This window comes from Chenopodium album, chromosome 25, assembly GCF_948465745.1.
Source record: "Chenopodium album chromosome 25, dcCheAlbu1.1, whole genome shotgun sequence".
NCBI classification, from domain to species: Eukaryota; Viridiplantae; Streptophyta; class Magnoliopsida; order Caryophyllales; family Amaranthaceae; genus Chenopodium; species Chenopodium album.
This window is the reverse complement of record NC_137858.1, coordinates 13,552,530-13,576,284: the sequence shown is the minus strand read 5'-3', so window position 1 is coordinate 13,576,284 and position 23,755 is coordinate 13,552,530. Positions and strand designations below refer to the sequence as shown.

At 33.2% G+C, this 23,755-nt stretch overlaps 2 protein-coding genes and 1 long non-coding RNA gene across 3 annotated transcripts; 2 read left to right on the top strand and 1 right to left on the bottom strand.

Annotated features, from left to right (window-relative positions):
- The first annotated feature begins 383 nt into the window (after positions 1–383).
- Positions 384–7,887, top strand: LOC145614985 (sterol 3-beta-glucosyltransferase UGT80B1-like). The gene is made up of 13 exons (XM_081670069.1): positions 384–853; positions 2,304–2,500; positions 2,813–2,924; positions 3,417–3,584; positions 4,097–4,160; positions 5,145–5,202; positions 5,282–5,459; positions 5,632–5,762; positions 5,882–5,984; positions 6,153–6,229; positions 6,492–6,539; positions 6,792–6,941; positions 7,416–7,887. Exons 1-13 carry the CDS (start codon positions 718–720, stop codon positions 7,608–7,610), a joined length of 1,617 nt encoding a protein of 538 aa, XP_081526195.1. The 5' UTR covers positions 384–717; the 3' UTR covers positions 7,611–7,887.
- A 1,451-nt stretch (positions 7,888–9,338) lies between these two features.
- Positions 9,339–10,368, bottom strand: LOC145615454 (uncharacterized). Its single transcript, XR_014107278.1, has 2 exons — positions 9,885–10,368; positions 9,339–9,624 (listed from the first exon to the last, which is right to left on the bottom strand). It is a non-coding gene; the product is annotated as an uncharacterized LOC145615454 (long non-coding RNA).
- An 8,107-nt stretch (positions 10,369–18,475) lies between these two features.
- LOC145615327 (uncharacterized) lies at positions 18,476–21,260 on the top strand. Its single transcript, XM_081670393.1, has 4 exons — positions 18,476–18,785; positions 18,965–19,080; positions 19,178–19,570; positions 20,923–21,260. The coding sequence occupies exons 1-4, from the start codon at positions 18,632–18,634 to the stop codon at positions 20,998–21,000; spliced, it is 741 nt and encodes a 246-aa protein (XP_081526519.1). The 5' UTR covers positions 18,476–18,631; the 3' UTR covers positions 21,001–21,260.
- The last annotated feature ends 2,495 nt before the right edge of the window (positions 21,261–23,755 follow it).

Below are 23,755 nucleotides of genomic sequence, written 5' to 3'. Positions count from 1 at the left end.
CTAAGTTTATATTTTGTTCCACTAAAACTCCAGTGGAACTTTTTGAAGTATCACTAAGACTATATTTCATACCACCGAGAATGTATTTTGTACCACTGAGCTCTAATGGTATTATTTGATAGCCTAATGGGACATTTGAACTTTTTTTTAAATACCACTGAAATTATATATTGTACCACTGACAGTGTAGTTTGTACCACTGAATCTAAAATGACAAAATTTAAATCCCGCATAAAATGACCAACTTACCCCTGCGAGACACTTCTAAATCTCTCTCAACCCTCCGTTTATATAACCTCGTAATTTTAGTAAAAAAGATTCGAAATTTGACACCTATAAATTCGTTGTTGCCAACCTGGCTGGTCCTAGTGTACAATTTTCTTTCCAACTTCAAAACTTTTAGTCTTTTTTTCTAATTTCATGATTTTCTGCTCAAAAGTCCCAACTTTTCAATTTTAATTTTTTTGAAAAGGGGGAAAAAGAAGAGATTTTTTTTTTTTTTTTTTTTAATAGTTTTAGGGCTAAATTGAGTCTTAATCTTGTGTATTAGTCAAGTTCGAATCTTTAATCTTTCTGGGTATTCCATTTTGTGAAAAAATTTCAGCTTTTGGGATTTTCTTATTCAAAATTTAGCAAATTTGTGGGAATCTTGTACTGCCAAAAAAAAAAAAAAAGTTGAATCTTGAACTGGGTATAGTGTAATGCCCAGGAATTAAGATGGGTGTAAATTCAAGTGATAATTTGGTGAAATTTTTGGAAGAAATTGACAATGTGGCAGAGGAAAGGGACCAGAAGGTTTTTCTGAAGCAGTCATCTCTTTCTAACGGTTCTTCCAATTGCATTTTAACCGAAGGTATGCATTTTTCTGCTATTTATGTCTAATCCAGTTCTTTTTTATATAGTTTTTTTTATTATGTATAGGTAGCCAGGAAGTTACACCCATGAACGAGACTTTAACCAACTAAAATAGTTTGACCCGTTATTTTTATGGTGCATTTATACTAGTGAAGGGTTTGGACAGTGCTTACTTTTTAATTTTTATATTTTTTTTTTTTTATTTTTTTTTTTTAAGGTTGCCCATCCGGTTCACCGGAGCTTAGCTCTGACTACATCCGGATCCGACTCGGGTAGCACACCTGGCTTATGGTGGGTGAGTCTCCCAACAAGAGTTTGCATACGGTGAGGCTCGAACCCGAGACCTCCCTTAAGCGGCATCAAGTTGCTTACTACTTGAGCCAACTCTTGTTGGTTTACATTTGTTGTTTGCTTTTGAGTTTATGTGGCTAGAGTAGTAATTGATGCTACAATGTAGTTATAGACTCTTAGTGCACCTGAGTTGTATGTATTGTTTTAGCTTTAGTGACTAATTATATTCATCATCTTCAATAGAATGGAGTGTCAATTAGAAAATAATCGAGTCATTTGTGGATCACCAACTAGTTTTCTGACCCTAAAAGAAAGGATGTAATTGAATTTATGAGGGGCAAGAATTTTTGGTGTAATGCTATTTGCAGGAGTGTTGAGAATTGAGATCTATGCCTTTGCTTGTTTTGTTACACTGAGGCAAAATGACTTACTTCGTATGTTAGAACAAGCACATTTAGGACAAATCTCAATAATATTATTGAATCGTAAAATTTGAGGGTTTATGTCGTCATAAACATCATGTAGAGGAAGGCAAAACATAGGGGCATTAGACCCTACAAAAGTCTTATTTACAACAGTCAGGCCAATAAAACTAACAACAATGGGCTAAGATTGTTTACAGCATAAGTGAGATGGCAATCATGGCATCATAGTGTAATGCAGATGAATGTAGTGTTGTACACCCTGTGCAACTTTTGTTTTATATTGCTCCACAAGGATTTTGGTAGTGTAAAAGAGTGCATGAAGAGTTTGTGTTCGGCCTATAAGGCTATAACTAGATATTGTGGATGCTGGGATGCTCACACTTCACATTGAAAGTAGATCATAATGATCCTGGCCGCAAACCATAATTGCTGGTAATACAAAAGGTTGGAAAGCTCAATATAATGACAGAGATGTGATAGCATCATAACTTTTTCTTCCCTATACCTCTTTGGCTAAGTGGTGTATCCTGTAGTTTCCAATGGTTATGTTCCATGTGCCAATGCCGGAAAAACAACAGAAAGACTTAAATGCATAAATTATTGTAACTCTTTTGAGAATGGCTGATTGGGGTTTACTTGCTCATTCAAGGCTTGTAAACAATTAGAAAATTTCAAAGTTTCTCAGTGTAATCAATGTGACAAAAATAACTTATTTTTTTACTGACTGAACAGCGGAGGAGGATTTGACTAATGGTAATTCAGTAGTTTCAAAGCTGTCACAGCTTCTTTCTACTGAAAGTGCTTCTGCTGCTGTTGATGGCATCGATGCTGATCTGAGAAAATCTGTTCCAAGGTTAAAGATAGCTATGCTTGTTGTTGGCACACGAGGAGATGTTCAACCTTTTGTAGCTGTTGCCAAGAAACTTCAGGCATGTATATAAATTCTGTGCTGTTATCTGCTTGTCATTTGCTGTGCATATTCATATATCTCCAGAATTGGCCCCACTTATTCTTCACCAAGAATTTGTTTGGACTTTTAAGGCTTAAATGTTGAATGATAGGTTAATATTCCAGTGGTAGATTATGATAAAGCTCATTCAGTAGAGAAATATGAAAAATTTATAAATATAAAATAAATAAATAAATAAACAAAAAAGAAGAAAGAAAGAAATGAAAAGAAATTCTTTGAAAGAGAAATGAAAAGAAATTCTAATGTCTAAATTGTAATGCTAAATGTGCAGGATTTTGGTCATCATGTTCGTTTGGCAACTCATATAAATTTTAGTGACTTTGTCAAGTCAGCTGGTGTTGAGTTCTATCCTTTGGGTGGTGATCCGCGCATTCTAGCAGGATGTAAGAAGACTTCCTTTTGTTCCTATAAGCTCCCATCCCACTTTTTATTTTATTATATTTAAAAAAAAATGTTTCCTGTACATCCATTTTACAAAATAATTTTCTTGGATGAAAATGATTTTAGAATTCTATGGAAACAGGCAGTTACAATGTGAATCAAATAACTTTGACAAGCTCATGTTACTTATAATGCTTTATTTCAATCCTTGATGACATTGATGCTAGTGATGATATATTGATATTGATGTTAATTTGATTCAAAGCAAGAACTTTAACCTTGATGGATGGCTTAGGCACTTAGCTATGGATATGATGATCTAAATTCACCCCTTTTTTTTCACTCTTCAATTTGAAATAGCAAAAGTATTTTAGCTTACAATAATATAAATATCAAACTTCACATTTTATTGATTTTTTCTTCACAATGTAGGGCATTTATAAATCCCATCAATGACTGAACTATAAGTTATTTGCCTACATTTGAATAATCAGATATGGCAAGAAATAAAGGCTTGCCCTTAGCAAAAGGAGAGTTAACAATTCAAAGGAAGCAATTCGAAGCTATTATGGAATCAATCCTACCTGCTTGTACAGAACCAGACATAAAGACTGGTGCACCGTTTAGAGCTCAAGCAATAATTGCTAACCCTCCTGCTTATGGTATGTTAATGATTCTTAATTGGTTCTTCCCCCTTACAATTCACCGTTGCAAAATCTGAACCTTTCCTGGAGCACATGATGAAATTTATCTTTGAATGTCTCAGCTTTTTCTTGAATTGTTCTCTTCTACTATCCTTTTTGTTTACGTATAGTCCCTCTGCCCCATATTAGTTATCTCATTTAGTAAATGAAAAACATTAGATAAAATCATTTTTCGTTATTTATCCCAACAATTTATCACATTTGTCCAATCACCAACTCACCATTGAGATTTTTTTTTTTTAACATATCTCAAGTGTCATCTATTATTATCATTGGAAACTAGACAACTAATTTGGAATAATAAATTAGGAAAATTTGACTATTAAAATGAGACAAAAGGAGTATTGTTTTGGTTTGGGTGCTGAGTGATATAATATGCTCATGCCTCAGCATCATATCTTATTTAAATGCCATAATTTCTCTGTCTGTGCTCTTGATTCACTGATGACATAGTACATTATAACTTGCAGGACAATTACATGTTGCTGAAGCTCTAAATGTACCTCTACACATACTCTTCACGGTGCCATGGACGTAAGTTTTCTGACAAAGTGAAATATATTTTTTAACTAGATGATTTTTTTCTCTAAATTTTCCTTGATTTAGAAGAGTAGATTATATGTTGATTGAGGGTTATCATTTATCGAAGAGTGGGGCTGCCAATCTATCTGGCAACTTATGAGTTTTTAGACACAGTTGTAAGGTCATTTTGGCACCTTAGTGAAACAACTAAAGATTAGAGTCAATAAAAAGGTGACTTGGGATGCTGTTTTTTTTATTAGTTAAGAAGCGTGTTGAAGCATTGAAACACACGGCTCAGAAGACATTCACTTCGAATTGTTAGAGCTTTTTACTTTTTAAGGCATACCTGTTTATATGTTTACGTGATTATTGTTAAACAGGAAGATGTGATTCCTTTAAGATGTATCATGTTATGTATTTTTTTTTTTTTTTAGCATTTCACCTTGTGACTTAGAGGTCACATGTTTGAGTATCACCATTATATTAACTTGTGTTTGGGAGTGAAGGATCCCCCCCCCCCCCCCCCCAAAAAAAAACCCACTCTCACTCTCAAGCTTTGACGTATATAGTTGGGCTGGCTGTGAGAGGAGCTGTTTTAGTAGGGTCATATTGACTACTTCAGATGATTATAGTTGCTTAGATGATTAAAAAAAACTTTATTTTTGTTGCTTAAGCACTTAAAATGTCATTCGCTCATTCCCCTTGACTTACCCTCCTTAAGGAAATAAAATAGATTTTAAAATTTGGTTAAAAGGAGAGATCAATTATGTATCACAGGAAAACAAGAAAAGAAAGTAGACTTAACTATCAGGGCACAACCTGAAAGCCAGAAGATCTAAAGGCCTTCAGATATGGTTTAGGTGATCTGAGCATTTGTAGTGAACTTGATCAAAACTTAATGACATGAATTATCTGTTGTGTTTAATTAAATTCCATACAAAGAGTATTGTTTTTGTATATATAGAATATTTTCTTACAATTCTTTTGAATAGGCAGGCCAACTTATGAATTTCCCATCCCAATTGCTCATCTACCACAAAGTCCTGGTAACCGGGTATGCTCCTGTCACTCCCCCCAGTACACCAGTAACATGGCTAGTTCACTGACCCCTTTATATTGTTGAACTGATGCAGTTGTCATATGTAATTGTTGATCTGATGATTTGGTGGCTAATAAGGGGTCACATAAATGACATCAGGAAGAGAAAGTTGAACCTTCCTCCCATTTCATACTTTAGCACATACTATGGATCTACATATCATTTGCCAACGACATACATGTGGAGTCGTCATGTCTTACCTAAACCAAAAGGTAGGAATTGGATTTTTTTGGTGATACAGTAGCAACGACTGTAACAATAAGTATGCTGAGACAACTCTGCTGTTGAAAATGAAGAATGCATGAAGTATAATTGTATCATTTCTTCAATCATTTGTTTTATCCTAGATGACTTAACTAATGATAAAATCTAATGGACTTGCAGACTGGGGACCTAAAGTTGATGTTGTTGGTTATTGTTTCTTAAACCTTGGGTCCAAGTATCAGCCACAAGAAGAGTTAGTAGATTGGATAAAGAAAGGGCCGAGGCCAATATATGTGGGCTTTGGAAGCATGGTAAGATCCTTTTCTCTTTTTGCAGCATCTTATTTATGATTGTATGTAATAGCTTCCTTATTGATTAGTTGTGCTTGTAATTTACTAAAACAAAAACTGTTATTGTTTCTCCTTGTTAGCTTCTTGATGATTCCAAGAGAACTACAGATATCATTCTTGAAGCATTAAAGCATACCGGACAGCGTGCAATAATTGACTGTGGTTGGGGAGGCCTTGGTATTTGTGAGTATCCTTATCTTGTTTAGTTTTCTTTTCGCTCACATATTTGCCTTTTTGTTTCTCATGTCTTTAACTTTTGTTGAACAATGGTTCTTGATATCATATGCTCTAAGGAATGACTAATATATATAACATACGTTGGATTTTTATAACCTAGTTGGTGTCTTGCAGCTTCTGAACTTCCAGATGACGTCTTCCTTCTCGAGAATTGCCCTCACGATTGGCTTTTTCCTCAATGTTCTGCAGTGGTGAGTTCCTGTCAAAGCAGTAACTAATTGGGATTTCCATACGTGTGGATGTTTAGTGCAATATTAATCTGGACAAGAACCATTGTAGCAAAAGATCACTCTTTTTAATGTATGTTAGTATTTATATAAACCCAACCTATGTATTCATTGGTATGTGTCCAAGCATCAAACTCGACAATTTTTAGTAGTAGAGAAATGAAGAGTCCAAGTAATGGTTTTTAACCTAGATGCTTATAAAATAAATTGTGTTTCGCGTTTGCAGGTTCATCACGGTGGTGGTGGAACTACAGCGGCTGGACTAAAAGCTGGGGTATGTTTTACTGACTGTTACATTTTTGTACAACGATGATGTATACAACTTATTTCCATTAGTTCCCTATTTAAGTTGCTCCAGTGATAATATCAGACCATCAAAACTGCTGTAAATGATTTCATGTTTATATATGTTGTTTGACTTGTGTATTCCTAACAAGTCAATGCAAATCAGATAATTCTGTTTTGCACTCTGTGCTTTTGCTTAGAACTTGTGACATTATCTGATTGAAAACTTGATTAATTGCAGTGCCCCACTACAATTGTTCCATTCTTTGGAGATCAGTTTTTCTGGGGTGATAGGATTCATGAGAAAGGATTGGGGCCAGAACCTATACCTGTCAACGTGCTCACTGTCGAAGCTCTCTCTGATGCTATCGAATTCATGCTAGAGCCAGAGGTAATTTCATTCTTAGACATTCTCTGTACTTCATCTAACTAGTATTAGACTATTAGGTACTATAATGATTCCAGTGGCCAAAACGGTTGAAAAAAGGCTTAGCTTACGAAGTTTTTTGATTGATACAAGGGGGGAAATCAGTGTATAATGCATCTTAGAATTCTGGTTTAAATTAACAACACCTTACAAACACATACTGAGTTTAACCTCCCAGTCTAAATTAGCTCTAAAAAGTTTTCGGCACTCAAATGAGCCTCTCAAATGATATAGGAGTAAACAGAGTTCAGAGTCCTGAGATATCTATGCATATGTATCATAGGATTCATAGGTATTAAACGAGCCTTTGTTTGAGATTCAGGTCGAGTTTTGGTGGTAACTATCCAAAATGTAATCTACAAATGTGCTAATATTGTAAAATTGATGCATTTCATAATTGCACTGTAGTAACCTTTTACACTCTCCTCCCCTCATCAGGTCAAATGTCGAGCAATGGAAATAGCTCGGTTAATAGATAATGAAGATGGTGTTGCAGCTGCTGTCGATGCATTTCATCGACATTTACCCAATGAATTGCCGGTGCCACCTGCATCAATGGAAAACAATTGTCCAAATCTTATTCAGTGGTTCTTTGTTCAAATTGGAACAATTTGCTGCGGTGTTTGTTCTTAGATTATTTTGTAGGTGTGACTGTGTGAGTGAGAGTAGGGTTTTTGTATAGCTTTTGCCCTCCAATGTTGTTTCATACTTATACCATTATTTGTAATTAACCATTCATTTTGTAAATTATGTTTGGAAAAATACATTAGGAAGTCCAACTCAAGAAAGTAATTTTATTAGGTGAATAGATTTGTTACATTTATTGTTAACAAATTATTAAGTTCTTGTAAAATAGTCATTTTTTGTGAAAGAGAAATGTATTGCTACATTTATGTAATTGCTATTTGGTTTTAATTATACTTGCTAATCTAGTGAAATTTGCTTTTAATTTTTATTATAGGAAATATCATTAAACTAGTAATTGTTTTAAGGTAACCCATTTCTCATTGTATTCTACTCCCTCCGTCCCCAAAAGTTCGACCCTTATGGCCAAATTTTAGCCCAAAATTATCATCCATTTACATTAAAGTAACCACCAATTTGCAATAATATTTGTGCAAAATTAGCTTCCCATATAAAATTTTGTTTTCTATGTACTTTTATTACTTTCTCCCTTTACTTTTTTTTTTTTTATAAATCCCATATTAATTTTCTTTCCAATATAGTTATACTTCTTTTTTAAAAAACTTTCTTAATACCTGCGAAATCAGCCCAAAAAGGTCGTTCTTTCGGGGACGGAGGGAGTATTACAATTATTTGTAAATACTCCTGTTAGAGGTTTAGATTTGTCAAGCTCCTCTTTTTTGCTCTAAACCTTCATCAACCATGCTACCTCCATTACTTTTATTAATTTATTGTACGACGGATTAAGGATCTTAAAATTATCCTGAGAGTATTTAAAATTATCCTAAGAGTATTTAAAATTACCCCTTATATACTAGTCTGTATAAGGGTTACTAATCATATCATATCATAAAACTAATATACAAAGCTAAATTTTTAGTCAGGTCACGAGACAGTGACACTTGGTGTTTCAACTTTTCACCAAGTGTTGCGCCACGTTGGATTGATTTAAATAGATTTCATAAGATAAAAATTAGTTTAGAATTCTATTTGGATAGAATTATATGATAAAATTATTGTTAGTTTAGAGTTTTATTTTCGATATAAAACCAATACTAGTTTTGTGCCCCGTGCTATGCCCGGGTTGTTTATCGATTTTTAATATATAACTTTTTTCATCTATATAGTCTTGTCCATTTATGTAAATTAATAATGTTCAACCAAAAAGAATGGTCGTCGAGAACGGTTATATATAATCACATGTCTGTTTGATTTTTATTTTTTTTCCTTTTGTATGTCTCTGGATCCGTCGTTTGTATAAAAAAGATTGGTATTTTATTGAAAATAAAATTCTAAACCAAAATTTTTATTGAAAGCTAGCAAAACTCTAAAATAATTTTTTTATCCTAATAAATCTATCGGAATTTTATGGAAAATAAAACTCTAAAGTACAAAGTAACTTTTTTATCCTATCGAATCTATCCAACTCTTTATCCTATTTTACAAAAATATGTACAAATCACTAGTAGAAAAAACAAAATGGCAAGCGGTTCAAACCCCCAAATGGCAAGCGGTTTTAAACCGCTTACTCTTGGGGGACTTGCCATTGTCCATTGAAATGAACCGCTTGCCATTTGAAGAGAATGGGCAGCGGTTTTGGCGCCAAACCGCTGCCCATTAGGGGTATAAAATATATATATATATATATATATATATATATATATATATATATATATATTTTTGCTAAAATTGATACACAATCAAAATACATGTACAAAAATTAATATTTTAATTCATTAATTGTTGTAATATTACATTTTCATAAAAAATAACATATTAAAAAAATTGATACTAGTCATAAAATCAGCCAAAAAAAAAATAAATAAATCAGCCTTCACAGCAGCACACACTGCCACCACCGCCACCACACGACGCCACCAGCCCACTACCGCAACCGACCCACTCGAACACGCACCACTAGCCTTCAACCCTCAGCCACGCGCACCACCCTTTCGATCTGAAACTTAAAAAAAAAAAGCACAAAATAAAATAAATTAAGTCTAGATCTGTGGGTAGATGCATATTCCAGCCAACAATTATAAAAAAAAAAATAATAATAATAAATAACTAGATCAAAAAATACAAAATGCAAGAAATTTAATTAGAAATAAACAACAATAATTTCAGATCTTAACTTAAAAACAACAAAAGTTTTGCAAAGTTAGGATAAATTAGATCTAAACTTCAAAAACTCGAAAATTAGCTAAAAATTCAACGAAATACCGGAAATTAAAGCGAGACTGACTTGAGAAGCAGCGATCTGAACCTTAATGCCGAGCCGGAAGATCTGAACTCACACGCACACGCACAAAATTAATATTGGAACCCATAAAATCGAACTCCACAAATTAAAATCGAAAACCACAAAATCGAAATCGAAACCCACAAATCGAAATCAGAACCCCCAAAATTAATATTGAAACCCACAAAATCGAATTCGAAATTAAAATTAAAATTAAAATCGAAACCCAAAAATCTGAACCCAAACCCACGATATTGAACTCCAAATCTGCGTAATCAAGCTCGAAACCTTGTTGTTGTTGTATGGAAAAAAAATAGAGTATGGTGTATGAACAAAGAAGAGGCGTGAAAATAAATTAAGAGTGAGAAATGGACTAAGAAGAGGCGTGAGCAATGGAGGGGAGAGGGGAGAGGATAGAGGAGAGAGAAGAGAGAGAATGTGCGTGAGAGGAGAGGCGTGAGAAATGAGGCTAAGTGGAGAGAGCTCGTGAGAAATGAATGGGCCCGTATTTAGTTTTTAATTTGTGGTTGGTGCACCCGCGTGCACCATGCGCATGGTGCACCCAAAAGAACATTTAGTATATTTAAAAGAACATGGGTAACTATGGAGTCCGTTTAGAGCAGCGGATTGTTATGATTGCGGCGATCCCGAAGGATCTTCTGGCCGTTTTATTGGAGGACCTTAGTGGGGTTTCGAGAGCTAGAATGGTTCCTTCGATGAACCCTTAGCTAGTGACTTAGTTTGTTTTTTGTTCTTTTCTTTTTCGTTGTTTGTTTCCTTTTGTTGCTTCTGGTAGTTGTTTGCTTGTTTCCTTAGGGGCTTTGCCCCTCTCTTGCACCAAAAAAAAAAAAAAAAAAAAAAAAAAAAAAAAAAGAACATGGGTAAAAAATGAACATGTTTTTATTTTCTTGCAACTGAAAATCCATCACTCTCTTCTCCTGCAATTTCTCACTCCTCTTTCCCTTCCTATCACTCTCTTTCTTGCTGCCAATTTTTACTCTCCTTTACACCATCATTTTCATTTAAGAATTTCAATGAATTTGGGTAAAATCATTTCCAAAGTACTCATTTTCTCTCTCCATAACCTTTCTCTTTATCTTTTTCTATTTTGCAAAAAAATTTCAAAATAGCAAAATTGTTCATCTTCAAAGTGAAACCCAAGAAAAAAAATTGAACTTATTTCAACCTTCAAACTTAAGCAAATGGTGGATTCAAGTAAAACGTAAGTATAAATTTTGTACATGCAAATTGTTTTTCGTCAATAATTTTAAAGTCAAAGAGTTTAATTTTGTCCATTTGGGGTTTTTTTTTTTTAAAAAAAAAAATAATTAAAGCTATAAAGTACAAGTTGTTCAAAAAAGAACAATTAGAGGAGAAAGAAGAATAGTAATGAATTGAAGCCAACTGGAAGATAACCAAACAAGGTTAATTTTTCAAACACTAGCTTGTTCTTTTTCAAACACTAACATGTTCTTTTAATTCCATGTTCTTTAAAATATGCCTAATGTTCTTTTCGGAGGTCATGTTCTTTGTCAAACAAAAACATGTTCTTTTGTTCAACAATATTATGCATGTTCTTTTTCAAATACTAGCATGTTCTTTTTCAAACACTGGCTTGTTCTTTTTCAAACACTAACATGTTCTTTTTATTCCATGTTCTTTAAAATATGTGTAATGTTCTTTTCGGAGGCCATGTTCTTTGTCAAACGCAAATATGTTCTTGTGTTGAACACTATTATGCATGTTCTTTTTCAAATACTAGCATGTTCTTTTTCAAACACTCGTATGTTCTTTTTTTTTCCTCATGTTCTTTAAAATAAGCCTAATGTTCTTTCCGGGTGCACCATGCGCATGGTGCACCCGGGTGCACTATACTATTTTCATTTAGTTTTAGGGTTTTTTAAGGAATGGCAAGCGGTTTTGGGTTGAACCGCTTGGCATTTGGGTAAATGGCAAGCGGTTTTGGGTCGAACCGCTTGCCATTTGACCCAAATGGCAAGCGGTTCGACCCAAAACCGCTTGCCATTTCATATATGAGGTTGTTTTTTTTTGGTGGGTTTTTCGAAGCGGATTTTAAAAACCGCTTGCCATTTGGGGCTTCCCATTTAGTTTATTCTACTAGTGAATAAATCCTATGTGTCACATTAGTTAAATTGTTGCCTACGTGGCGCGACACTTGGCGAAAAGTTAGAATGCCAAATATCGCTGTCTCGTGACCTGGCTAAAAGTTTAGCTTTATATATTAGTTATATGAATTCAAATGTACAAATTGAATTATAATTTTATTCAAAAACGTTATTAGATTATAACTCTCAGAAACTATTATATAAATTTATTTTTTATATCATAATATTTTTTGGAGCAAAGTAAGTAGTTCAAAAGCGTAAAAACATCATTTTAAAATATTTATAATATTTACTAATTAGTCAAAATAATATATTTCACAATTTAATATAATTTAATTACTACGTAGAACTTTCAATTAGGGTCGGGTCATGAGTCATCTTGGATTGGGTCACTTCAGATTACGAGTCAAGAAATGTTCAACCCTTGCCCAAAGTTTTGGGCTTCGAGTCAATCCAACGAACATAGAACATTTATTTTATTTAATTTTTTTTTGGTAATTTTTAATTTTTTAAATGTATTAAATCGAAGATTTCCACCAACATTATTATTCGTTATTACATGCATCGCACGGGGTTCATCTAGTTCTTAATTAATTTTGTATCAATGATACATTTTAAAATTTGATATATACATTAAAAACTTATCTTAAAATTCAATAAACAGTCCGGGCATCGCACATGCACAAATATAAAGCTAAACTTTTAGCCAGACCACGAGACAGTGACACTTGGCGCTCCAACTTTTCACCAAGTGTCACGCCACGTTGAATAGATCTATATAGATTTTATTGGATAAAAAAATAGATTCGAATTTTATTTTCAATTAAATTTGGATAGAATTTTAGGATAAAATTGTTAGTTTAGAGTTTTATTTTCGATAAAATACCAATATTAGATGTACAAATTGAATTATAATTTTATTAAAAAAAAAAAATAGATTATAACTCTCAAAAGATATCATAATATTTTTGGAGAGAAAGAAGTAGTTCAAATTCAAAACATCCATTTGTAATATATATACTAATTGGTTAAAATAATATACTTCACAATCTAATACTTCCTCTGTTTTTTTATACTTGCAACACAATATCACATTTTTCGAGGGGGTGATTAAACTAGGTAAACGAATGAATTAATTGAGCTATGAAATTTAAACTGTAGCAACTTATCCCTTTGTTCTTATAGGTGGTAAAATTTTATAAATTAATTTATCCGTTTACTTAGTCTCACATCTTCCTTAAAATGCGTGTCAAAGGGGTGTGTTGCAACTAAGTAAAAACGGAGGTGGTATAATTTTATTACTAGGTAGACCTATCAATTAGGGTCGGATCTTGAGTAATCTCGGATCAGGTCACTTCAGGTTACAGGCCAAGAAATGTTCAACCCTTACCCAAAGTTTTGGGTTCGGAGTCAACCCAACAGGCTTTGAACATTTTTTTAATGGGTTTTTTCTATGCTATACCCCTAAGGTATTCGAGTTTCTAAGGTGTACCCATACTTTTTCAAGTTTCTAAGCCGTGCCCTTCAACTCCTTATCAATATTAAAATGTACCCTTATTAGTTGTTTAAAAATTATTTGAGAGTGTGATTTCGTGGCTTCAGTTTTCATTATTAGGGTTGCGGTGGCTAAGATTTCTTTCTCCTACCGTTTCCTTACCTTTTATCATCTTTCTATTAAATTTATAGTTAACTTTAGGTGACGTGGAAGTCCCAAGAAGGATACCATTTATTAATGATAGTGAGTTGAGGGGCACAACTTAGAAACTTGAAAAAGCATGAGTACATCTTAGAAACTCAAATACCTTAGGGGTATAGCTTAGAAAAACCCCTTTTTTTATTTAATTTATTTATTTTTGCTATTTTTTTTTATTTTTTTTATGTATTTAATCGAACAATTTCACCAACACAAAGTCTTCTATGTGGCTGGCTACACCGTGCGGCAAGGGGTTACTTCGTTAATGTAATAGAGGTTACTTGGTCAGTGTTATAGGGGTTACTTTGTCAATGTTATAGGGTTAATCGGTTAGTGTTATAGGGATTACTTAATCAGTATTATAGGGGTTACTTAGTCAGTATTATAGGGGTTATTTTGTTCTTTTATTAGTGGCTACACGGTGTGGCTAGCCAGACACAAGACAAGTTGTTTCACCAATATTACTATTAGTCATTATATGTCTACTAGATAGCAAATTATCACAAAAGCACATCAATTGCTAACTAATTTTGTATCAATGATATATTTTAAAATTTGACATATTGATTAAAAATATATCCTAAAATTTAATAAACAACCCATGCATCACACCAGGCAGAAAACTAGCTAATTTCTAATATAAATATTTTCTTGAAAAAATTCTCATAGTATAATAGCTTAATCATATTATCCTTTATAAATTATAACATGTATTCATTAAAAAAATGTACTTTAAGATACAATCAAACTCGCTACAAATTAATTAAACTATTGAAGTTATCTTCAGATTCACCGTTTTCAATAAAAATTAACGAAAAACCGTTCTATACAAGACTTATTGAACCTCATATAAATTTGATCTTATTCAATTTATTTATGTATGGCTTAATCGATAGAAAATTAGTGTTATTCATTTGTCTTGTCGCCTTTGTTCTCGTACTACCCATAAGCTTTTGTCGTTACATTACTTACAACATGAAATACCATGGAATCCTACAATATCTAAAAGCATACCAACAAGTGTGCTCTTCGTTTTTGGACGTTAATGGCCTGATTTTATCTTCTGCTCTTCCTTGCTTCTAAAAATTAAACATGTTTAAAGTTCTTTGTCACTTGTGATTAGAATAATGACCATTTTTTGTAATTAAAGTCTTATTAATTCCCAATGCATTGGTGATTAGATAAATTTAAAGTTTCCAATCACAGACTCTACTAGTCTAGGATTCCTCAAATTAAAAAGAGAGATTGCTCAAATGATGCCTTGTGCAAGGGGATCATTGCCAAGGGAAACCATTTGGCAAGATACTTTATAATGACAAGACAACATATAAAATAACTTAAATAAGGTTAAATAGATACTGATATGAGTACTACTAATTGTAGGGTTTATACATATATCAACCAAGGGCCTGTTCATATTTACTGAATTGAGCTGAATTGAACTGAACTGATTGGAGCTGAACTGAACTGATTGGAACTGAACTGAACTGAACTGAATTGAGCTGAAATGAATATTTTATGTGAGAGGGAAATTAAGAGCTGAACTGAACTGAACTGATTGGAACTGAATTGAACTGAAATTAAGTAAATGTGAACAGGCCCCAAGGCTTGCATCACTTGGTAAAATTGTTACAGTACCTTAAATTTGTTGAGGTTTGATCCGGCTCGCTGGCTATAAGACGGTCCAAATGGAGCCGCACACCAGGGCCTTCAAAGCTCTTTCTTTCTCTTCCTTGTGCAAGTCGAGTCAATGCGTAATAGCGGGTCTATAATAGACAAACAAATAAAGTAAGGACAAAGCCATAATTATTAACTATATATATGAATACGAAAAAATATTTAAAGATATTGTCAATTACAGGCTCTTTAACTTTGATTTTGACTCTTGTGTCAAAAAAAATAAATAAATAAACACACTTTGATTTTGACCCTATTTTTATTGCCTTATTGGGCTACACTGCCTACAAGATCTTATCCCCCCACACCTAGTGCTGCCAAAACCTGACCCAACTGACGCAATCCTAAATCGACACGAAAAATATCCGATTTAAATTTCGACTTGCATGAACATAATAATTTAGCATAACTCAATTTTGAAATTAAATCGAACCAACTGAACTTCACCAAACCCGATTCAAATATACGAAATGGACACCTCTACGACACACATGCGTTTGGACAAATTTTGGATGAAAATTTAACTTGGAACTCTCGTTTTTCCAATGCTGGTTTTTCATGCCATATGCTTTTTGCTTAGGAAGTTATTTGGTGTATCTTTTCATTTGTCATCTACACTTTTTGATTCACGTCTTTCCATGCTAATTTAGGCTTAGTTTACTTGGCTAAAAGTGGTGTAAATTAATAAAGTACACTAAAGATAAGTGAAATCTAGTTGGAAAATAACATGTAGGTCTTTCCTCGAGTCAACAATAACAATTCCTATCATTTGCTAATAATAAGCATATATATTATGTTACTCCAAGGTTAGAAATTATGAATGTATTCATGAAGAATTATTGTAGACAGTACTTTGTACTTACATTTGAGTTCTATCCACATAACTCACCTTGATCATAACTTTTCATGATACTATATTTGATATTTTTATGTTGATTTTGGTTTCAACTTCCGACTATTCTTCTTTGTTGGTTACACTAAATTTTTCTTCTACATTACATGAACATCTTCTCTTCTACCATTTTCTTACAATTATACGCCTTCACTTTGGCTCTTGAATAACTCTCAATTATATCCGATCCATTTTCTCACAAGTTATTATTTGCTCTCTTGTCTATGTGCCTTGACCTAGACTCAAATGGCACTACGTACGAAACATTTCAACAAGAAAAAAAATATATAAACACGTTAATGTATGGGTGCGCAGTCATACTAATTATGTGTGAACCTTACTTTTTCCAAAGAAGCATAACACGACATGATAAGTATAATAAATCACAACAACAATCGCTATTTCTTCGAGGCTTGACTGGTATAACCAACATTTGTACCTACGATATTTATTTGAAAGTTATGGCATGACTTGACACTATTCATGACTAGAGGGTTGCGCTTTAATATGCCAATCAAACCCAAAAACCCTAGACATGTAAAGACGATATTATCAAATATCATCTTTAAATTTAACCAACAGAGTCATCTAAGAAATATAATGAATAACAAATTTTTAAAACCATAAAATTTTTAGACTCTTATCACACAACATGGTTGGTAAAACTTTCAAATATTATAAATATCATTTCACCAACTATCTACAACGTATGAAAACAATGTTAAAATTTAGTAAAATCACATTTTCGGCTTAATTGATTGGGATATAAATTATGTTCATCTTTTGTTCTGATAAACTAATTATGGAAGGTTAGTACAATACAATACTGTAGTATACGATATTGCCTCTAGAATATGTCATTACTTTTTTCACGGGTATATTCTGTGTCAGACAAAAAATCTTCAGTTCAATAAATTGCTAAACTATCATTAAAAATTAATCTCTGATTAAACAAATAATTTTTTTGAGGGGATGATTAAACAAATAATTAAAATCCCTTAAGATTTAAAACTCGAGGATTAGAGCATTTTTATAATGTCAAAACATGGGTTAAAAAGAAAAAGACGAGGTAAGAAAAAGATAAGCAGAAAAGAAAAAGTAGAGCAGTGAAAAATCAAAATGCTACTGCAATAAAAAAAACTCGTCTAACAATCTCGACTCCCAATAAAAAAAATCATAAAATATTTTGCACTACATTAATGAAAGTTATCCAAAAGACTGCAAATTTAAGAAAAATATAATCACGATTGTAATCATTTTTGAATGATAATCATCTTATCATACGATATCACAACCACTCATTTCTCTCCAAATTATAATCCTTTTTTTTTTTCTCTTCTTATTATTTTCTTAATACATAATCATTTATACTTTTGGCTTGAAAATAATTGCACTAACAATTTACAACGAGTACTATGATGGTGCATTTGATTTTTAGTACATACTTTATGGCAATTCAATCCATTAATCTAATAGATTCTAACTAGTCTAAATTTATTCTGAGCACAATAAAACTCTGTCAACAAAAGCTATATTGTGATGACTAGTCTAAAAACCTTTGATTAGATTTAAAAGTGAACAACTCCTGCACTAATATAAGCATGTACTCACACCATCTCAAGGTTGTTCTATAAGAAAATTGTTACGGAATACTTTTTAACGTTTTAACTAGCTAAACTTAATAAAATGGTAAGAGAAAAGTAAAAAGACCATAGTACTACATGTGAAAGCAAAGTCATAGTTACTCCTACAATATAACCAAGCAAGTTTGTGGGAAATTCACCTTATAATTTTACGGTCACAAGTTCAGCTACAATTGCTTGAGAGTAGGGGGATTTCCTTACCTTCCCCTTTACTATCAAGCGTGTCTACGGATTAAAACTAGCTTAATCTGTGAAAGGTGCTGGTTTAGTAGGGTCTTTGAAAAGTCACTCCTACAATATGAAGCAAACTCAAGGGTATATCAAAATAGAGAATTGGGCAATATTAGTGAGACGGAAGAAAATCGAGTATCCATGATAATCCTGCTAATGGTCCTATTATACTCCGTACTTTGGTATTAATGAAAAAAATTACAGAAACCAAAGTATGATGACTGTCATCCATTTAAAACTGTTGCCATAAAAAGGCAAACACTCTGACATCCAACAACACCACTACTCTCTTTCTTTCTCTCTCTTCACAAGACTATTCCTACACTCATTTAAAGTGAGCGCCACTATTGACTGCACATATCCCATTTCTTGTGACTTTGTGAGTGTGTTGTAACTACTTCATTCTCTCTTCAAATTCCTCTTTTTTAAACTCAGTAAAAAACTCTGCAACAAAACTCACTGAAACATGAAAGTTTTCAATTTCTATGGATTCTGTTGTACCCTATTCTTCTTCTTCACAATCTTCTTTCTTGTTTTGCAAACATCTAATTGTGCAACTGTTGTTGTTGATGGTGTCACTCATTGGAATCATCCTTCTGCCAACATTGGAGATACTATCAGTAAGCTTTCTAATTCTCACCATTTTACATTCTGAATTAGTCGTAAATTGATAATGATGTAAGCAGGATTTGATCTCAGGAATGTTAGATACCACCGCTTTACCAATTAAGCTAGTCGACATCCATATTTTGAACTACATTCTACTATACTAATGTCAAATGCTTTTACTTCTCTGCAGTTTTCAAGCACAATAACCAGTACAATCTCTACATATTCAGAACAAGAGAAGCATTCAACACCTGCAACTTCACTCAAGCAACACCACTCTCCAACCACAATTCCACAACCTACACAGTAAGTAAAACACCCCCACAAAACCCCCATTCTCTAATTCCTCACTTTTTCATTCACGCATTTCATCAAACACTTAATCTGCATTTTTCTTTTCCAGTGGCACCCATCAAGAACAGGCTCCTTCTACTTCGCCTTCAACAATGGCACCAAAATCCCATGTCAACAGGGTCAAAAACTAGCCATTAACATCACAACAGCAACCCCAACTTCTCCGGCGCCGGAAAATCCACCTCCGGCGACTCCAGGCGGCGTAGTTTCGTCTTCTCCGTCATACCCTTGGCCATTTCAACCACGAGAGAAGGAAGGTGCTAGTCCCGGACCAAGTTACAACGACGTCGGAATCTCGCCGGTGCCGGCGGCGTCCCCGGCGGCGATGGGAAGTATACCGTTTATTAACAGCAATCCGGCGGTTCCTTTGCCTACTGGTGAAGTTGATTCTGCTACTATTCGACCTTTCCCAACTTCTGCTAATCAAACTTCTTCTTCTCAGGTATATTTTTTGTCTTTCCTTTTTTTAGCTTAATTTAATTGGGTTGTTCTATTTTTGGAAGATAGAGATTTTTCAATTGTTAAAGGAAATTTTATTTTTAATTTGGAGATTAATAAAATTAGACATAAGAATGTAAAATAATGTATGGTTAATTGGTTAAATTACCGTAGAATATAGGACATTTCATCTCACCTATCTACAAAATACGAGTACATTAAACATGCTAAGTATTACGGAGTACTCCGTAGTCGGTACATATTTTTTTGTTTAGGCTTTTAGAACAAGGTTTAAGTTGTATTCGTATATCGATTTGATTTTGGTTCGGGTCAATTTCAGTTTGAAGTCTTTATGAATGACTAAATTATTTTTGGATCATTTTAGGCTTTTGGCTTATTTTTGTAGACACTTATTAGCTAGTTATGTGCTTGTGTTTAGTTAATTTTGGGTTTTGGGTCATATGATTACTTTAGCAATCTTAAATAATTGGGTCCATTTTTGGAAATTAAAAAAAATACGGAGTAATAATAATCTGACGAACAATGATTGAAAGATTAATTAGCTTCAATCAATATGCAAGTTCTGAGTGAAAAATTAAGTGAGGGGTTGAAGAACTACAACAAACCAACCAACCACAAGATTAGGAGTTGATTCTGATCACCTCCTCCGAGTCTCCGACTTTAAATCAAGTTATGACAGAGATTAGGGGTCGATTCTCATCACCTCCGGACTTTAAACCGAGTTATTAGAGGATTTAGGGGGTGTTTGGTTCAAGCATATTAGGTATAAGGTATGGGTTTGGAATGAGCAAAACCCATACCTTGTGTTTGTTTCTTGAAATTTTATTTTTCAAACCCATACCTCAAACCCCCAAGGTATGGGTTTTTGAAATCCAAGGGGGGAGGTGGGTATGGCTCATACCCATACCTTTAGGTTTAAAATTAAAAGGAAAACTATCATTCCTAGATAAAAACCAAACACATGAAATCAAGTATCAAGTTCCAACCCCATACCACCCTGGTTTCATTCCTCATTCCAAACCCATACCATTGTTTGAACCAAACGCCCCCTTAGAGGTTTTCTCGCGGGTTGGGATCCTCATATGAGTCATATAACTACTTAACTAGCTGGCCACAGCCAACAAAATTTCAAATTAAAAAGAAATAATGTCAATTAGTCATACATATACATATACATTGTTTGGACTTATGTCATAAAATCGCATTGGAATGCAACCTTTTGGGAGTGTGTTTGGATTGTTCCAAATTTAAGGGATTTACTATAAATTATTATGTTCTCTGTTAATTGTAATTAATTACTACTGACACCCTTTTACTTTGTTAATATTTTTTCAGGGAGTGAAGGAGATGAGACTTTTCAAAGGAGTAATACCTCTATGTTATGTAATTATTGTAATGGTTACAATAATATAAAAATGAGAGTTTTTATTGATTAATGTAAAATGAAATATAGAATTAGTAGGATTAGCCAGGTTGTTTAGAATGGGGTGGGGTTAGATTAGGAGTGTGAGAAAAGTAGCTTTAGAGGGGTGGTTGTTAATGATAATATGCTCTTTTGGACTTTATTACTTTGGAATCATTGTTATTATTATAATTACCACTTTTAGTAGTCTTTTCTTTTTTTTTAGAATTCATATTGCCTATTCTTGCATTTTAATAATCATGCTTTTCCTTTGTAAATGTTTTGGCTTTATTCTCTTCATTATTTTTGTAACCAAACTTTGAAATATTTTCAACTTGCACGAGCATTACAATGATGCAATCACGGGCGAAGATTTAAGGTAGGCGCGCGGATTTATTAGAGCCTTCAAGAAAAATGACCCCATATGATCCGCAATCCGATAATTATTATCCAACTTATTTCGATACACAAACTCTATATAAACCATTATTTGATATGATTCGAACTAATTAGACTTGTTTTGCTGCCAATTATTGACTTAATTTGAACCGATTACAACATGTTCTTTTGAGTTGTTGTGTCCTTTGTTTGACTTGATGAGCCCTGATCTGCTTAGTATTATTATATGCTCTACTCTGTTGATATGTGCTATGCTCTGTTGAAATTTGCTTTATTTTGCTTAGAAATTCAAAAAAATAGGGTCAAAGGTTTAAGGTTTGTAGTAATTTGTTGGTGGTCACGAGTTGTAATGTAATCTTGTAAGCCAAGAGAAGAGAAAGAAAAGAAAATAGGTGATGATGGTAATGGTATCCAATGTAGTGTATGTAGGACAATCTAATGTGCATGATTTAGGAAGTGTGTCCTCTGTTTCCATACCTGCCTCGAATTCCCATCTATGTCCCCTGATAACATGGCCATTGTTTGGTGTGGATTGTTTATCCTTGTTCGATTTTTTTACTGAGTATTTATTACTCGTAAAATTTACATGATGTGATATTACATGATATGATAATCATCTGGGTAATATTACCGCAATTGATTTATTATGACTTGAATTGAATTATCGTAGTAACTCATTTACTGCTCTAGGGGTCTGTTCATTTCAGCTTAATTTCAGTTCAGTTCAACTCCAATTAGTTTAGTTCAGTTCAATACAGCTCCAATCAGTTCAGTTCAGTAAATGTGAACAGACCCTAAATTGGTGTCATATTCAAGTGATGAATCATTTAGTTAGATTTTGCGGTTATTAGTGTCTCATCCTAGTCTTTTGCATATCAATTTTTAAGGCCGGATCCATATTTAATTTTAGTGTGTAATTTGTACAAAAATGAATTAATGTTGACTTTATATTTTTTATTAGGCCAAGATGCTTTGTAATCCTATTTGGGTTTTGACATGAATCGGAGTATAAATTTTACGTTCTCCACTTAAAAGTCACAAGTGAGACAGTGAGAGTGTTAAAAAACTATAACTTCATCTTTACCATGGATAATAAATTGACAAAGTTTTCGGGTGATTGTGAATGATTGTGATTACGACATTACGTAAGTCCTACATGACAGTTGACAGTCTTGACACAATATGCTTAACCACTTAAGTAAATTACTTGTATGCGAGGTTGTCTATTTCTTCTTACAAAAATTCAGTTTTAGCAAAACTATTTTGGTTGTAGACAAAACCTTACTTGTCACATAATAATCTCACGTGCAATAATCTTTATTGTTATATCATGTATTTGACTATTTGGCCCACTTTTGTACTACGTATTTGTATACACGTCATCCTCACCCATTTTATTGTTGAACTTAGTGTCTTAATACTTTGAGTTACCCTTTTAAACGGTCTTTACAAGATAAAAGAACGCACCTAAAAATACAACTAATACATGATTCATGTAACTATCACAAATTCGATGCATTTAATTTTTTAGTGGTACGATATGCACGTGATTTTATAAATTGAATAAAAGCTTAAATTTGGCATCAATCAAAGCGTTATCTTCCCGCCAAGCTAAGGCAAGTAGGCAACCAAACTTAAACCAAAACTTAACAAAAGCCAACTTAAAGAAATGCATATATTCTTTGCTTATTCTCAATTCTTACGGCCTGCTTCACATTTTACATTCACACCCACTTTTATTTCAATTTATTTCTCTTTAATACCGATATTCTATTTGCATAACTATAACTTTCAACATCATATAATATATATAAGCATCATCATAATATATGGTACGGTGTACATATATATGTCATATATTTTTAGTACATTTTTTTCATATAGTTTGTTTTTCTAGTGCATATTTGAAATATGGAGCTTGAATTAGACCTCAAGATTACCACAACTCAAGGTGATCATCATTCTACTGACTTTCGAATTGCTAAAGATCGAGTTGGTCCTGTGTTTCTATCTAGAGAGACCGAAACTATGTTTGTTCTTACGGCTCATCTTAGAGGTATCACATTGTATGTAACTATGTATGATAAGTTTCAATTAATGCATTTTTTTTTTTACCTCTCTAAATTAGGAAGGTTGCTGATTTCTATGATTTTTTTGAGTTGTTGTATTAGGTTTTAAAAGGGAAGATGTCAAGATCGACATAAATGAAGATGGAACACTAATTTCGATAAGTGGTGAGAAGGCGGTGCAAGAAATGGTAATGAAAGGATGGGCGATGCACAAGAATGAACCAAATTTAAAGAGTTTTATTAAGGTGTTCAAAATTCCTCTTGAGGTGATATTGGATCGAATTAAAGCCAATTACAA

Bases quoted from the DNA above. Each gene is read 5' to 3' on its own strand.
- LOC145614985 (XM_081670069.1), top strand. From the start codon at position 718: ATGGGTGTAAATTCAAGTGATAATTTGGTGAAATTTTTGGAAGAAATT. The intron at 5,763-5,881 runs GTAAGATCCTTT...TCTCCTTGTTAG, and splicing joins ATGTGGGCTTTGGAAGCATG to CTTCTTGATGATTCCAAGAG. The intron at 6,230-6,491 runs GTGAGTTCCTGT...TCGCGTTTGCAG, and splicing joins TTCCTCAATGTTCTGCAGTG to GTTCATCACGGTGGTGGTGG.
- LOC145615327 (XM_081670393.1), top strand. From the start codon at position 18,632: ATGAAAGTTTTCAATTTCTATGGATTCTGTTGTACCCTATTCTTCTTC. The intron at 18,786-18,964 runs GTAAGCTTTCTA...ACTTCTCTGCAG, and splicing joins CAACATTGGAGATACTATCA to TTTTCAAGCACAATAACCAG. The intron at 19,081-19,177 runs GTAAGTAAAACA...TTTCTTTTCCAG, and splicing joins ACAATTCCACAACCTACACA to TGGCACCCATCAAGAACAGG.